This window comes from Melopsittacus undulatus, chromosome Z (genome assembly GCF_012275295.1).
Source record: "Melopsittacus undulatus isolate bMelUnd1 chromosome Z, bMelUnd1.mat.Z, whole genome shotgun sequence".
Taxonomy (NCBI): Eukaryota; Metazoa; Chordata; class Aves; order Psittaciformes; family Psittaculidae; genus Melopsittacus; species Melopsittacus undulatus.
Window position 1 is genome coordinate 30,354,369 of NC_047557.1, and position 15,670 is coordinate 30,370,038.

The 15,670-nt window shown below is 36.6% G+C and overlaps 1 protein-coding gene across 2 annotated transcripts in view; it reads left to right on the plus strand.

Moving 5' to 3' along the window:
- KDM4C (lysine demethylase 4C) overlaps positions 1–5,403 on the plus strand; it is a 265,851-nt gene extending 260,448 nt beyond the window's left edge. For both annotated transcript variants that reach the window (XM_034073180.1, XM_034073181.1), the window contains 2 exons: positions 1,785–1,877; positions 4,397–5,403. In XM_034073180.1, coding sequence (XP_033929071.1) covers positions 1,785–1,877; positions 4,397–4,573 — 270 coding nt within the window. In that variant the 3' untranslated portion in view covers positions 4,574–5,403. The remainder of the gene's footprint in view (positions 1–1,784; positions 1,878–4,396) is intronic.
- Positions 5,404–15,670: the final 10,267 nt, after the last annotated feature.

Genomic DNA, 15,670 nt, shown 5'->3' on the forward strand with positions numbered 1-15,670 from the left:
ATAACTTGCTGGGTAAAATGGATGATTTGAAATATAGGATCTGGAGTCTGAATTAAATTGGAACTATTAGAGGTATTAGGTTTATATTTTGTATGAATCATGATACTGTTTGAAGTCTTAGAGGAGCTCTTATGTTTGCATTTAATGGTAGGCAATTAATTTCCAGTGTGGTATGCTGAATTATAGCTGAAGAACTTCCAGTTGCTCTTCATCGTAAATATTCAATATATTTCATAATGCAGGTGTACCTGATCCTGTGGTATGAAGCAGTTACTCCTGCTGCACACTGAAAATAAAACCATTGCCCATTCAGGAGGTGATTTTCTGATCACATGGAGCTGGCAGAGTTAATTTCCTGCCTGACTCTTTCACCAGTGATGCAAAAAACATTATTGCCACCTTTATCATGCAAGAACATATTACCAAATGTATTGTACAGTAAAGCAGAAGAATAGCAGGAAGACTGCTCCTGTATCCTGGTGAGGAATACCTGTATTGTCATAATTCTATTAAATAAGCTTTAGCCAAATTGACCTTTAAATTCCTCTAGCATACTGCTAACAGACTAGGCTTATGGAGTTAGTAAGAGGAGCAAAGACCAGCAAATATGACTTTTGTGACTTTGTTATCCATCTGTGTTCTGTGGATTTGAAAGGCATTCCAGATTTTTGCTTCCTATTAATTGCTGTTAAAAAATTGCTTTTAAAGAAGTTAGTAGTTCATAGATCTGTACCCTGGCTTTTGAGAATAAATATACGATCTCAGATTTTTCATCTGTTAACAATTAATCTGACATACTCAGTCATGGCAAAGTTTTAATTTGAACCTTCAAACCAGTGTATTTACAAGTTCAAATACGTATTTTTTTTTCAGTTTTATCTATAATAATACTTCTGATAAGTTGGTATTTTCCTATGTTTGAATTTGGGCTTATTCTTCCCCCCTAAGTCTGTTGTCATTCATGTGTTTTCATTAAGTCACCTGCGATTTGAAATGGGACTTCTTTTAGTTTTTTACTGAACTTTATACTTAAGTACAATTTCTGTGGGAGCTAAAACTGCAGTCATAGATAATAGCTGAAATTCACAATTGTTAGATGAAGTATTAAAAAAGAAAAAGCAGCAACTGAAAAGTTTTAAATGTTTCAAAACCCAAGCATTTTAACATTTCCCATGCCTAGTTACATTTCCTTTCTCATTTTCTGCTAACAGGGTTCATGTTGGATTAAATCTAAACCTAAGCATGATAAAGCTTTTCATCTTCTCAACAGAGCATTTTAAAGAAATTCCATCAAATTCAATAGAATTCTGTTAACTGGTATTTCCTTAGTTGTCACTCATACTTTCTTTCTCTTGATACGGTCTTCCTCAACCTTGAATCACAGAATGTTAAAATTAATTATTTATTTGTTAGAAGCAAGTAAAAAAAAATCAGAGGTGAGTACAAATGACATGAAGACATTTCAATATGTCATTCCCACAAAATGGTGTCTGTATTGTTACTGCTCAGCATTCCTAATCTAATAAATTTTACTTTGTTGTGTATGTGTCAGTGATGATTTTGAAGTCTCTGCTTAGAAACCAGTTTAAACATCTGCATGTGTTGAATTTCCTAAGAAATAACTTTTTTTTTAATGTTTTAACCTCATTTTAGCTTCCTGAAATAAATAGCAAAATATAAATCTTTTGTATTTGCACATATATTTTTGTCTGGAGACATTCCCAGAAACTTCCTTCAAGAGATAAATTATGATTTTATATTCAAATATGCATTTTTCCAATTAGGTTGAGTTTGAAGATGGCTCTCAAATAGTAATGAAGAGAGAGGAGATCTACACACTAGATGAAGAGCTCCCTAAGAGAGTAAAAGCACGTTTCGTGAGTATTGGCTCATAGTATGTATATGCTTGAAATGCCAGTAACATTTTTTCTTGGCTATATTCTAGATTTTCAGTTTAAATTGGACAAATGTTTTCTGAAGCCTGTACTAACATGACTCTCTTAGTCAACACAACAATTAGCACAAGTTCTAGTGGTTAGTTGTTCTTCTAGTACAAGCAAATGCTGTTGTCCGACATAATTCTTTTCCCCTAAACGTGACATCTCGTTCGATCAGCTGTCAGAGCATGAATTATCACAGTAGTAAATATTTAAATTGACAATCTGTTCTTTCAGTATGCTTGTAACATGTATAGTTTTTAAAAAACTTCCCAAGTTTTCAGAGCTTTTTAATGCAATGCTTTTAAAGGCCTTGAATTTAATAAAAATGCAATTAACTTGTTCTAAAAAACAAAGTGCCTGATCAGAACTCATCAGTGTCACTGGATTTGTTTCCTGCAGTTTCAAAGAATATCCACAAGCTAATCATTTGTATGCCTGCCATGTGGAAAAGTGTTGAGGTTCATAGAAGCAGAACACTAAAAGACTGAAAAGGGAAAGGTCTCCCATACAGTTGTTGGGGGAGACAGGACAACTGCTGCCCTTGTCATAATGCTAAATGTTGTGCAGTTCAATCCATTATCAAGCCTATTCAGAAGAGCAACATGTTCTTCTCATGTCCATGTTCTGTTTAGAGCTGTTTGTTCAAAACTGAGTTGCTTCACTGCAATGAAGCTTTAAAAAGGAGAGCAGTGTACAGTATATTTTTCATTGCTGCAGGGAGGTGGACTCATACACAGTGCCTGTTCACACTTTCATTATGTGACATTAATTAGCTGATTCTTGAAAGCTGGTTGTAAGGAGTTGCAGGGGAATGATGTGCAAAGTTGATTTCTGCAGGCATCTGTCAGATTGTATGGTGTAATACATAACATTAGACACTGAGGTAGCTGAAGAAGGTTTCACACTGACTTTCCCTTTCTGTGCTTCTTGCCATGTGCAGCTGCCATCATTATTATCATAATTTCCTTTCATCCAGTTCTCAACAGCCAATCAAAAAATAGATGCCTTATATTTCAGAATCTATGAGTTTATCAAAGCAAAGGATTAGCATCATTTATGAAAGGGGAAGTAAAGCTGGGAAAGACAGACAGAGAAATGAGGCTGTCAGCCTGCTGAGGGAGTGTTTACTGCAGGATACCCTGTTTTACTGAAGGAGTAGAATATGATTAGGACAGCTCTTTCTAATTGGAAGTATAGTGGTCAAATATTCTTGGCTAAAATACCTTTTTGTCAGTGTATTTGGCATTAACGCACACATCTTTCAGTGTTCTGACCATCTAGGGTTAAGAGAGATGTCTTGGAAAGTGTTAAATAAACCGTCTGGTTGGTTATATTCAATTGGATTTTTCATTGTACTTGGAAAGTATTCCACTAACTTTTTTTTTAGAGACTATGTGTAAAAAGCATTTATAATTAATCACACATTCTGTAGAATGCAAACTTGCAGTTCACTAAGGATAACAATACAAATACAGTTGGGTTTATGCTACTCTTTTTAATATGGAGTTTTTATAGACATGATGTATTTTTTTTTTTTGCATTTGACACAATTGGCTTCACTGGAGGATTAAGTACAGGTTGAAAACATTGAATTTGGTCAACTAAATAAAACAAGCCACAGCCTGTGCTCAGACCTTTGCATGGTTTTCTGCTATTGCCTCAAATGCTATAAATGTGGAGCTTGAACTTATTGGCTATGGCCAGCAGCTCCTTCCCTCCTAATGCTGAAAACTGTGCAAGTTAAAGACAGCTTGTGATACTGTTCCCATGTCTTGAAATAAATGACCAATTAATTATAAATGATGCTATTCCCAGTCATGGGAGTTTTACCATGACTCAGTAGTGGAAGTTGGTCCAGAAATTTATGCAGCTGCTTTTTCCCAACTGGCTTGCTGTTTGCTGTCCTGCTGCTTGGTTTCAGTTGATTCCCAAATAGTTTACGTTTACTGTCAGACAACCAAACCTGTGACTCTGATTCTTTGCAAATTCGGCAGAGTGAAAGTTTCTTTTCAGAGGGTCTGTGCTGTATTACCTTGTGTTTCAAACTTTTCTGAATTAACACAAAGCGGTAGAAAATACAGTGAGGATCGAACCTGCCCAACAATTACATTACTTCCATGTTGCTGGTTTTCACCTTGAGTTAGAGTGATTGTATGACCTCTGGATGAAATCAAGACAAGTAGTGTTAGTCAGATGTTTCTAAGGAACACTGAAGACCTAGAGAATTAGATGGTCAGTAGTACATGCAAAATACAGAAAAGTAAAAAATATGTTTTAAATCTACATTTAAAATATATATTTAATATTTAGACATCTTGCTGAAAACAGTTGTAACTGCATAGTAGCAATCTAGCTATCTTCATATGGTCTATCCAAATGTATCTACGTTTCCATGTAACTTGTCAGAATATGATGGTCTGTATGAAGTTGTATGTGTAATTTATGTCTGGTTTTAGTCTACAGCCTCTGACATGAGATTTGAAGACACATTCTATGGTGCAGACATTATCTTGGGAGAGAAGAAGAGGCAGAGAGTATTGAGTTCCCGCTTTAGGAATGAATATGTGAATGATCCGGGATACCGCACTTTCTTAAAAAGCTCATTCCAGAAGGAATGCCAGAAGGGGCTATAAAGAAAGCAAGAGGGGGTGAGGAATGTTGGTTACAAAGCATGCAGCATTATTTGCAATTAGTTTTGGTTTAATTGAACACTGTTTTACAATGACCTAATCTGTAGATCAACCTCGTAAACTGAAGTTCTTGAGTTCCGATTTCTTCAGCTAATGTATTAAAATTTTATAGTGTTTTGGTTATGAAACCAAGGGGGAAACCAAGTGAGAGTAAGAGGGATTACCCAGTGGTATGCGGAAAAAAACATTCACTCCTTTTCGCATTGAAATACATGGTAAAATTCCTTTTGAATTGTGAGAGAAAATTCACATTCAAAAAAGGAGACATTTTAGTAAGCAGAGATAGTATCAGTAGTTCATTTTTTTTCTGCAGGCAGGAAAGGATGTTAAGTTCAGTAACAGCAGTTTTCATAAAACATTTACAACAAATATGAGTGTGTACAGTATTAAGACAAAAGCTGTACTTACTTTGTACAGTGCTTATACACTTTTATGTCACTACTGCTTTCAGTAGGGTTTGACATGGACTCAGCTGTTGATTTAGATATTTTTGGCTATTAAAGAAGATACCTTCAGCACAGCAAGGGTGTTTTGTATATTTAAAGAGGCAGATTTTGGCAGTTATTTCTCAACATGTTTTTCATAAGATCTGTTAAAATAGCTATTTGTAAAATACAAGTTTCTTTCATTTTGTGTTTGAAAAATTAAAATTTAAATCTATATGTTTAACAGACTAGTTTTGAATGAATATATTATGGCCTTCCTTTGAAATTAATGTTCTATCAATGTAGTAATGTTTTAAACTAAACAAATAAATACTGTCTTTTACTTGCAGCATTTTGTCTGTTGATGTGATTTTCAATCCTATTATTTTATATTTATAGGAATCAAGGGACTTCACTACATACAATATGCATGTAGTTTCCTAAACACAGCAGAATATATACACGCTCACAGGCTTGATGTTAAAATGCAAACTTGATAAATACTGTGCTAGCATTTCCTCTCTATTTCCCTGCATTCTTTTGGATCTTGATCTTTTTGGATGTTTCACAGAAATCATAAAGTCTGAATTTGTCTTAAAACTTGGGTATGTGAAACTAGAGGAATGCTTTATCAAAATGACATCATCTCTTTCTTGTAAATTGGACCGTCAGCAGGATTTCCGACTGCCTGCCACAGGAAAAAGAGGCATCTCAAAATCCAGTTTAAATCTGAGCACTGCTGTTTTGAGGTTCTGCTTACAAAAAAAAACCCCATAATATATGGACCCAGAGGATTTTTCCTTACAAGCCCAGACCTCTACATGCTGAGGCACACAGGTCTTTGGTTTACTGTATCCATTGCATGATCATTATTTTTGAAGTGGACAGTGAAATCTTTTAATTTACTATGTGACACCTCAATTGACAATTTAAATTTTCTGTTACATTAAATATCTTTTCCTGCATCATGAAATTGCTCAGAATCCTTTTAGTCTAAGAAATTGCTTAGCTTTAATAATTGGAATATATTTCTAATTGACAACACTTTCTTTAGAGTAGTGTATTGTGGTGGGTACTGTCTGGCATATTTCAGAATATCAGAACCCTTTCTGGTATTGTAAAGCAAAAATAAAACATAATGAGACATTTGCCATGTGTAAGATTGCTGCTGCCTTCTAGAGGTAAATGCATCTGATAACCTAACTTCTGATGCTTACTTTCAAAGTACTTTTGTAGGATAAGAGTGCTTTTATGATTCACCATGAAGGTTCAAAACACCTATGATGTTACTAATTGGTTAAAGACATATAAATATTTTTTGTAATTAAATGGATGATGCTATGCAGTACTGCAGAGGCTAGAAATCAAATGTATGTTCTTTGCCCAGGTCTGATATGACCTGTTATCACACCATGAATAAACTGCCTCATCTCTATAAAATGGATCCAGCAGTTTTCTCTTCAAGTTCCTTGAAATTTGCTGATTAAAGTACTGCAAAATTTTTTTAAAACACGCATGCAAAAACCATCATTTGGCTTGCTTGCCCTTCTATCTTTCAGCAGAAAGAGCCCTCACTTTAGCAGTTCTGCAAAGATTTGAAATTATTTCTGACCTTTATAAGGTGCTATAAAATACCTGATATGTAAATGAAAAGCATAGTCATTTTCATGGTGTCAGTTTCATGTGTCCTGTCTCAAGACCTCATGGCTTTTACAAACTGGATTAACTGGCCTAGAAAGAGCTTTTCTGTTCCTTTACAACTCCTGGAAAGCCACATTTTTCAGTTCCACATTAGGTATTGATATGGACCTTTCAGGTATGTGAGTAAGCAGATTCACGTGCAGTGTGTGGTGTGCTGTGCTCTGGAAACCAGGAGCTTGCAACTATCTGAATCAGGTAGGTGGACTCTGTCATTTGCTGTTTGTTGTTTGTGTAGGCAATTCTCAATAGCCAGGTTCTTGCTTCAGTAAAAACTTTACAGGTTATTTTGTCCTGATGTTAGGGCTGGATATATCTTTTCTAATGAAAAAAACATGCTGACATTCATAAGGATTTCCCTTACAGTGCCTCTGTGAGGAAGAGTGAAGGGTTACTTTTAAAGACAGGCTAACTGAATCAGTGGTGGTTTTCCTGGGATAAAAATAAATGGAATTGAATGTGTGTAGCAAGAGAGTGGTGCATACCTCAGGACAGGAGGAGCCATGTTCTTTCTGTTATCTTATGCATACAGGAGGAAAGCAATTGTTCTGTATATTCAAAAATCCTTAAGGCTATAGGTGTGCTTGTGAGTGTACACACACAAAGTGGTAAGCTTAATCAGGATACATTTTTGCCTTCTTTTTTCCCCTTTTTATTCATACTGATCTAAAAAATATCAAGGAAGTGTCTGAAGTACTTGAATTTATGCTGGCTTGTGAAGTAGAATGCTTTAGCACTACAACTGTGATTTCCACAGCTATAGCTAACATCTGATAAAATCAAATTACTAGAATTAGATAAAAATTAGATTACTTCTCTGGAATCCTATTTGCTCGCATATTACTCTAGCAAAGCAATTTTGTTGATGCTTAATAGGAGCTCTACAGTATATTGTGCTATGCTACAGCAGTTAAAAATTTTCAGTTAAGAAAGGTAATAGATAAATTCCCACAAAACATTTTTGCTTTAAAGCTTGTTTATACTTGCCCTCTGTGATGTAAGTGAACAGCAATTTTTTGTAACAGCAAAACTAATATAATAACCTGATAGTTATAAACAAGGGGCAGGATAAAGCTGCTCCTGTTTATGCAGTTCCACTCTTTATGATTTTGTGAAATATTTTCCAGTGTAAGAGACATAACAAAAATTTACTGGTAAACTAAATACTGCTTGAATTATCATCTGGCTAAATAACAAATAGTTGTATCTGCTACCTGTTCTGGTTGATTTAGCCATCTCTATTTAGTGCCACAATCACAAATGTTAAAAAAAGATGAAGGCAAAATGGTAATTTTGCTTGCTGTTATGAAATGCTGCATTTTCTTTAGTTTTTAAATTTTGTAATGGTATTTCTTGTTAACCAACCAAAATATTTCATGCCCAGGGTTTAGTATTAGCAGGAGAGGAAGTTTATGTCTGGTGGGCAAGAGGAATCTTTCCTGCACATGGGCATATCTGTATTTCTTAAAAATTGTGGAACCATCTGATAAAATTATCACACACCTTTGAACTTCGAAAGCTGTCTCTGAAGCTTCTAGTCATGAATTCCAAATGCCTTAGATAGCATTCTTCTCTGACACATCTAGGAAAAAGAAAATGAGTGGTGTTGTGGTAGGGCATAAAGGTTTTACTTGATTTCGTCTGAGCTGTTGTATGTATTGTCTACTTGGTTATGGCCTTGCTGTTACTATCAGACTGAATTGTCCTGCAGCCATGCTGCTAAGAGATTGTTCTCAATACTTTAATGTATTTCCTCTATACCTAGACTTGTAGGCAGGGCTTGTAGCTGCCATAACTTTCTTCTGGAAGAACCTGCTTTGAGTCACTGAAAACTTTGGCAATTCAGATACCTTACAATTTGAAAAATTTATGTGTCAGTTTATGCTTGAAAAAAGTCAGAGAACACCAAGCAGTTTTTACTGTGGAACAGGGACTTTCTGGTGGATGGGAAAGCGTATTTCCTAGAATCAGGGAACAAACCCTATCAGAAATATGTTGTTAATGTTTCAAGAGATGTGCTGTCATTTTGATTGAGCTATTATAAGCTAACTGGTGTGTGAGGGGGTCTCTGAGATAATGTCTTGGGGGAGCCTGGACCACTTGCAGTGCTTGCCCCACCCCAGGGCCCTTCTGCAGGGATAAGAGGGGACTGTGCAGGTATTGTCACCATAGACAGCTCAGTACAGACCTTGTCAGTCTTGAAGACTGGGAGGGTCTTTTCTTATTCAGTCTAGTTACTTAAATGGAGCAGAGACAAGCTCTCTGATGTTTTCAGTGCCCTGCTAATGTTGCTGCAGTAGGATAGAAAAGTGGGATTAAAAAAGACTGACCTCAGTACAAAGGTGTAGAGTTGAATGCAGATAAGAAGGATTCAAGGAGGTGGGGAAGTTGCAAGGAGGTGGAAGAGGAAGAAATAGGGGGACTATATTCCAAAGAAGGGATTTGTTCGCAGTCCCCTGCAGAACACATGATGCCTGAAGCTCAAATTTCTTCTGGTATAAGCAAATGGCTGTGAAATGTACCAGCAAATTACTGGCTGGTTGCCTCTAGGAACAGCTATTCCTGATGCCAACAACTGCACAAACTCAAGGAACACTCATCTTTGTTCTCCCAAGAATTTGGTCCTGCTGTACAGATTGAAAGTCCGATATGTGGGATGAGTTGAAATATATTTATTTATTTATTTATTTTTCAGATTGGTCATTAAAAACATCTGTGTGTGTGCATTTAAATTGCTACACTAGAGTTAAGGTTGCAAAATTAGGTATACAGCCAATGCCAGAATTTTCCCAGAAGAATCATAATACTTAAAGCTTCTTTATATGTTTCTTACAGATCTAGTCATTAGAGAAACTGGGAAAGAATCACTGTAATGGCTGTCTGGGATGCACAGTAGTTAAAGCAAGGAAGAATAGAGAAGAGGCTCTGCATTCCCAAGGGGCATTTTTTGACACAGTGCTAACAGTTGATGGCAATGTCATGCTGCATTATTGAGGAGAAAAGGCTCAGAGAACAGTGTTACAGAACAAAATTATCTTGGAAAAGTTTCCGTGTCTAAAAGTAGTTCACTGCAATCCATGTCTATCCCTTTCTCTGTGAGCATGTGCAGTGGACATAAGTAATAAACAAAGCTGTTACGTCAGTCCAGTCCAGTCAACCAAAGCTGACTTGCATGACCCTGTGGTTTTCCTTAGGGCCCTATTAAGTGAGTAAAAGCAGGAACAGGAGAAATTGATTTTTATTTATTTACTTACTGTTTTAGTTTGAAAGAATGAGCAGAAAACAAGGTGTTATTTTTCCTTTGCCTGTTGACTTACTGAAATAGAAATACTATTTCTGTACTGAATACCTCTTCTGTTCATCATTTAAGGTGTTAAGTCCCCTCAGAGGAATGGCTGCAGACATTCTGTTCTCTGCCTATACATTTTTGTAGCTTCCACTTCAGAGTCTCCCACCAGAATGCAGAATAAAACGAGCTAAAATTTTTCTTCCAACCCCATGTACAGAAGTAGGCTAAAGAACATCTTCCTCTCTTCCTTTGGCAATTGTGTGGAGCTAAGACACAAAGAGAAGCTGTTCAAAATCTTGAGTTCTGTGTATAACTTTTGCATTCATAAAGGTCCTTGCCTGGTGGGTGTTAGTTTAGTATGTATATCTGACTGAGTGTCCATGTGCCGAAAGCCACTCTCTTGCTCTGTAGTTTGATCAAGTAGGTAGTTATTCACAAGCTCCAGATTTTAAGTTCTCTGCTGAAAACATCTTTTGTGACTGAAGCAGCCTTGCCAGTAACATCTAGTTTGAAATCCCAGTTCTACTGAAAACAGAAGTTCCCCCTTGATCATGGATATTCAATTTGTGATCTTAATTTAAGTGCAATATTTGCAGTTGCAAAAACTAGAAGACAAATATATTTTAACTTTAATGAAACAGTATATTCCTGAACAGAAAATAGTAAACACCAGAAATTAATAAATGTCAGCATGTATTTGTATCGTGGTTTAAACCAAGCTGCATAGAGCTCGTGCACTCACTCCCCCCCTTGCTCCACCAACTCCCGGAAAGCTGGGAAGGAGAATTGCTGCGGAAAGGACTCAGTGAATCCAAAGAATGTAGCTCCCACAGGTTGAGATAAGAACTCAGTTTAATAACTAAGGTATAACAGAAATCACTACTGCTACTACTACTACAAATAATAATAATGATAAAAGAAATAACAAGTGAAGAGAATACAACACCTCACCAGTGACTGACCCATAACTCGCTCCACCCTGCCCAACCAAGCACCAACCGATACCTCCTCCATCCCCCCAGAGCTCCAGCCCTTCCAGGTAACTCTCCGGTACATCCTGGGTATGATGTGCTATGGTGTGGAATACCTCTTCGGCTAGTTTGGGTCGGGTGTCCTGTCTCTCCTTCCTCCCGGCCTCCCCTCCTCCCTGGCAGAGCATGAGCTCAGAAAGTCCTTGGCCAGAGTAAGCATTTGAGCAGTAACTCAAAACATTGCTGCTATCAGCACCGTTCCCAGCCCGAAAGTCAAACCACAGCACTGCACCAGCTACCAAGAAGGAGAAAAAATGACTGCTACTGCTGAACCCAGGACAATTTGATAGCAACATACTTGACTTCATTGATTTGTTGAAAAAAAAAGGGGGAAATGGAATTTTACATTTGTTAATGATTAATAATTTTTTAAAATATAATTTATGCAAAAAAAAAAGTCATTTCATTAAAGAGAAGACCCAAAAAAAAGTTGATTTGGGAATGTCATGGGGTAAATAATACAAATTAGATTTTCAGGGAAATTATTATGAGGACCTACGCTGTGTACAAAGTTCTAGCAGCAGTATGAGATGCATAGGCTTATTTTCACAGAACGGGCATCCCAGGCCCTGCAACCAAAAAGCCATAGTTCCACGTCCTATGGGAATGCAGTGCCTCCCCTCTATTCTTCCTGCTCTGTCTACTGTGTACCTCAGAAAAAACATGTGATGACTCTTTCCCAAGATTTATCTAGTGTTTAGAACTCTTGTATAGTGTGTCTTTGTAACAGAGAAAACACATAAATGGAAGAGTATTTGCCAGCTCTTTGCCTGGGCTTCCATAGCTGGGGATGGTGACAAGTGCTGTAGGGGTGCACATAGACCACAACCCCTACCCATAAACATGCAGTCAGTATGCATTGCTCTTGAGTTTGAGCCCGTAGTTTAGTGACACTCCTTCAAGGCAGTGTGGTAATAAGTACTTTATAAAAAAACAGAAAATGCTATTTGTGACAGTATCATGAAGCATCTATCAAGTTGACTGCTGGGATAGTAGTGCGAAAGTTAACATCAATTAGCAATGTTTTTAAAAGACACAGGAAACCAATTGAAAAACCCCAGGAGGGTAATCACTTGCCATCAGAAGTATGAATTTGATGATGTGTTTTAAAAGGACACAGTAGCCACTGAGAGAGGCCCTGGGGGAAAACAGTACCGGTATGTCAGCACAACTGATTTCTCGGTGATTAAAAGCAACTTTTAATCTTCATGACAAGTTTACAAGTGTCCAGCTGAAAAGGAGATATTACCTCTGTGCCAGTGGAGAGTCTTACATTGCTATGATTGCAGGGGAAAGAATGATAGAAAGGGTTGCTACACCTTACCAGATGTTCTGGGGTATGTCACAACTTCTCTGGCTTGTCTTCTCCCTTTCTTGCCTAAGCCGTATCTTAGCAATCAAGGATGAAGAGACAGTTCAGGCCTGAGACATGTACATCTACTTCTCTCACAGTGCTATAGTGAAAAAGCAGGTCTGACAATAGTGAATATTATTGCAGAAATTTGTTTGATGTGTGTATTTTAAATGAGAGGGAGCCAGAGTTTCCATATAGGGCAGCACCAGATTTTTCAATGCAGAATGGGGGCTCAAATCCCCTGTGAAACACCATATAGTACTAATGTAAGAGCTGGCTGAGTAAAAGCTGCAAGTTTTGGCTCACTGAAAGTTGGAACAATATAGCTATTATAGCTTAGTTCTCAGTTACAGATTGTTCTTATAGGACTGCTATAAGAATAGTCTCTGGCATCCCCTTACTGCTGTCAGGCCATGTAATCCATTTTCTCTAGTGAATTTTGTGGTATTCCCTATGGCAGAAACACTGCTTTGCATTTTGCTGTGTTTCTTTTTATCTGGCTTTTGTGTTTTATGCTTTGCATATAGCCCTTAGCCAATACAATTTCCTTACTATCATCTCTCCCTTTCTGTTTGGTGCTTCCTTCTCCAGCAATTTTTAACATGTGAAGGCCAGGTATTATGGAATACTGAAAACATTCTTCTATACAGTTCTGTATGTGCTCCTGTACTGACAGTGACAGACTAATGCTTAGTTTCCATGGTGAGCTTGATTTTTGCCTGTCTTGATGCAGAGTGAGTTAAGATTTTTAAGTGTACATTTAATGCTGTATTCTTTGCTCTGAATATTTTGGAATTCATTAGGGTGAAGTTCTGGGGTTGAAACTTAAGGCAGAGTGGAAATATCTCAGGAATCTTTGCTAAATCAGTAGACTACATTAATATCTTTCTTGTCATACTTTTAGATTTTCTGTGGTAGTATATTGCAGAAATGTTGATCCATAGCTGCATTATAACTGTTTGTTCATTTTTGTAATGTTTCTGAAAGATTTTGTAATTTTTTTTACCATGGAGTTTTCCAGCTTGATAAAAAATATATCCAGAAAAAGCTTTTCCTTAGTACCACCATGCTTCATGAACTGAATCTTACTAAATTTATTCCCACATATCCGTATAAGGACCCCATTAGAAAACATAATTTTGGTAAGAGAAGAGTGACAGAAGAAAGCCCAAGTTCTGTATCTGGACATTTGTAGCAGCAGTCTTGGAGCATAAAATACACTTCTAAGTGTGTATTTTTAGTTCAATCTTGGACATCAGAAACTCATCAGTAGTGCAATCTTTTAGATGGAAGTCTTTTAGCGGCTTCCCCAGCAAGCTAATGAAAAGCTGTGGTGGCATTCTATTTGATAGTGATTATATCGTTAGCAGTCCTTAAAGATAAGGTGTTATGTTTAGCAAAAAATGGTCACTTTATTGTAGAGATGGAGCAGCAATTTAACTATGATTTCTAATTTGTCTGTTGCCTACATGTGAAATGCAGTAAATTAAGATGTTTGATCTGTGACTCAGCATCTGATGTAGTTGAATTTTTAATCAGATGTATTCTGTAATGTAACACACATCCTCCAACACAAAGACACATACTTCTCTAAAAAAGGTAAGTCAACTGTCTGAGTATTGTTTGGTTTTTTTGGGGGGGATGGGGAAGGGAGAGTTGTTCGTGTTTGTCTTTTTTTGGGGAGGAGGGGGATGCTTGCTTTGTTTTGTTTTCTTTTCAGTAAAGAAGTTGCTGGCTCCTGCAGGAAGTAAGGAAACTATTTGGAGATAAAATATGATGGATTTCTGTGAAAAAGGGTATTTACTTTTGCTCCTAAGCTCTAAAACCAGTTGAAATAGGAAAGCAGGAGGTGAGGTTATGGCACAGCACAGGTTCTACTCAAGCATACATTCCTGAAGAAATTAAATAGTGGAGAGAGATCAGAGAATGGAACCAAAGTATTCAGAATGTATATTCACTGGATTTTACTTGGAATTTATGGACTCATAAAAGCCTCTCTGCTCTGCAGCAAAATTAATCCTGATTATCTGCTTTTGAACCAAAGTAAAGTAAGGTAATACACATACTCCTTAAGCCTATCTTTTTGAACCATGTGTTTATGGGGTACAATGGGGCATTTTAAGTGAATAAATGCAAAGTATTTTTTTTTCTTAAATTGCCAAAAATATACATTCCAGGAAAGAAAGGACAAGAAAAAGTAATTCTAAATGGTTCTGTCCTTTCAGATTAGCTGTCAGATACAATCATCAATCTAACCATGTAAGTTCAGTCTAAAAAAATTATAAATAAGAAAATTACAGTAATCTCAATTAAGGCCTACAGACCAAAAGAATGTATTTAAACCATCTACTTAGAAAAAAAACCCAAAAACTTGCAAAAAGTTGTCTTTTGATTGCTAGATCAACATACATCTAAATTACAATTTTGAGTGAAAGCCCATTCTTGTTTTCTTTTTTGAGACATATGTTAATATATATATTATAAACAAATTATTTAAATTATTTGTTTCTTCAGATGAAATGTTGACAATACATTTAATCAGAATAGAATGAAAATATCCCATTAAAACTCTAGAGGAGAAAGTTAAACCTGCTTCCTCCTCAAAGGGTTTAAGGCTTAAGATGTGGTGGCTGGTACAGGTGATCAGTTAGAAGGTGGCTTCCCTCCAGTGCCCTGTTGTCAGTCTGCTCTCTGTTCTTGTGACTTGATTGTTAATTGTTTGCTGACATGAGCAAGATATCCTCTTAATCTCATTGGGTTTAATAAGATTGGATGTATTCAATTAAGTACAAGAAGCATAGTCTTATATGAAAGTTTTTATAATTAAAAAAAAAGAAAAAGTATTTATAAACCTATTTTTTAGCTTAAATAGTCATTGAGGAAAAAATTTCTTCCTCCCTCCCAGCCTTTCAGGCACAACTTTTCTGTTTGGTAGGAAAAAACAAAGCCCTGCTCAACAGTTAATTCTGTGATTACTGTTAATGTTTTTTATAGTTTCTTTGGTTTATTAGCATTTTGGCATCAAGTGAAACTTCTACTATGCAACAAAATGCCACTTTCCACATAGAATAGAAAGGTACCTCAAAGATACTGGTGAAAGAGGGAGCAATATTCACTGATGGAGAAAAGTCTGAATTTTTCTTCCAAACCCAGTTAGTACTTGTTCTGTGGGTGAACAGAAAGCCCATGCAGTTACAAATAGTGTGATTCGAATCATAGAATCTTAGAATGGTTAGGGTTGGA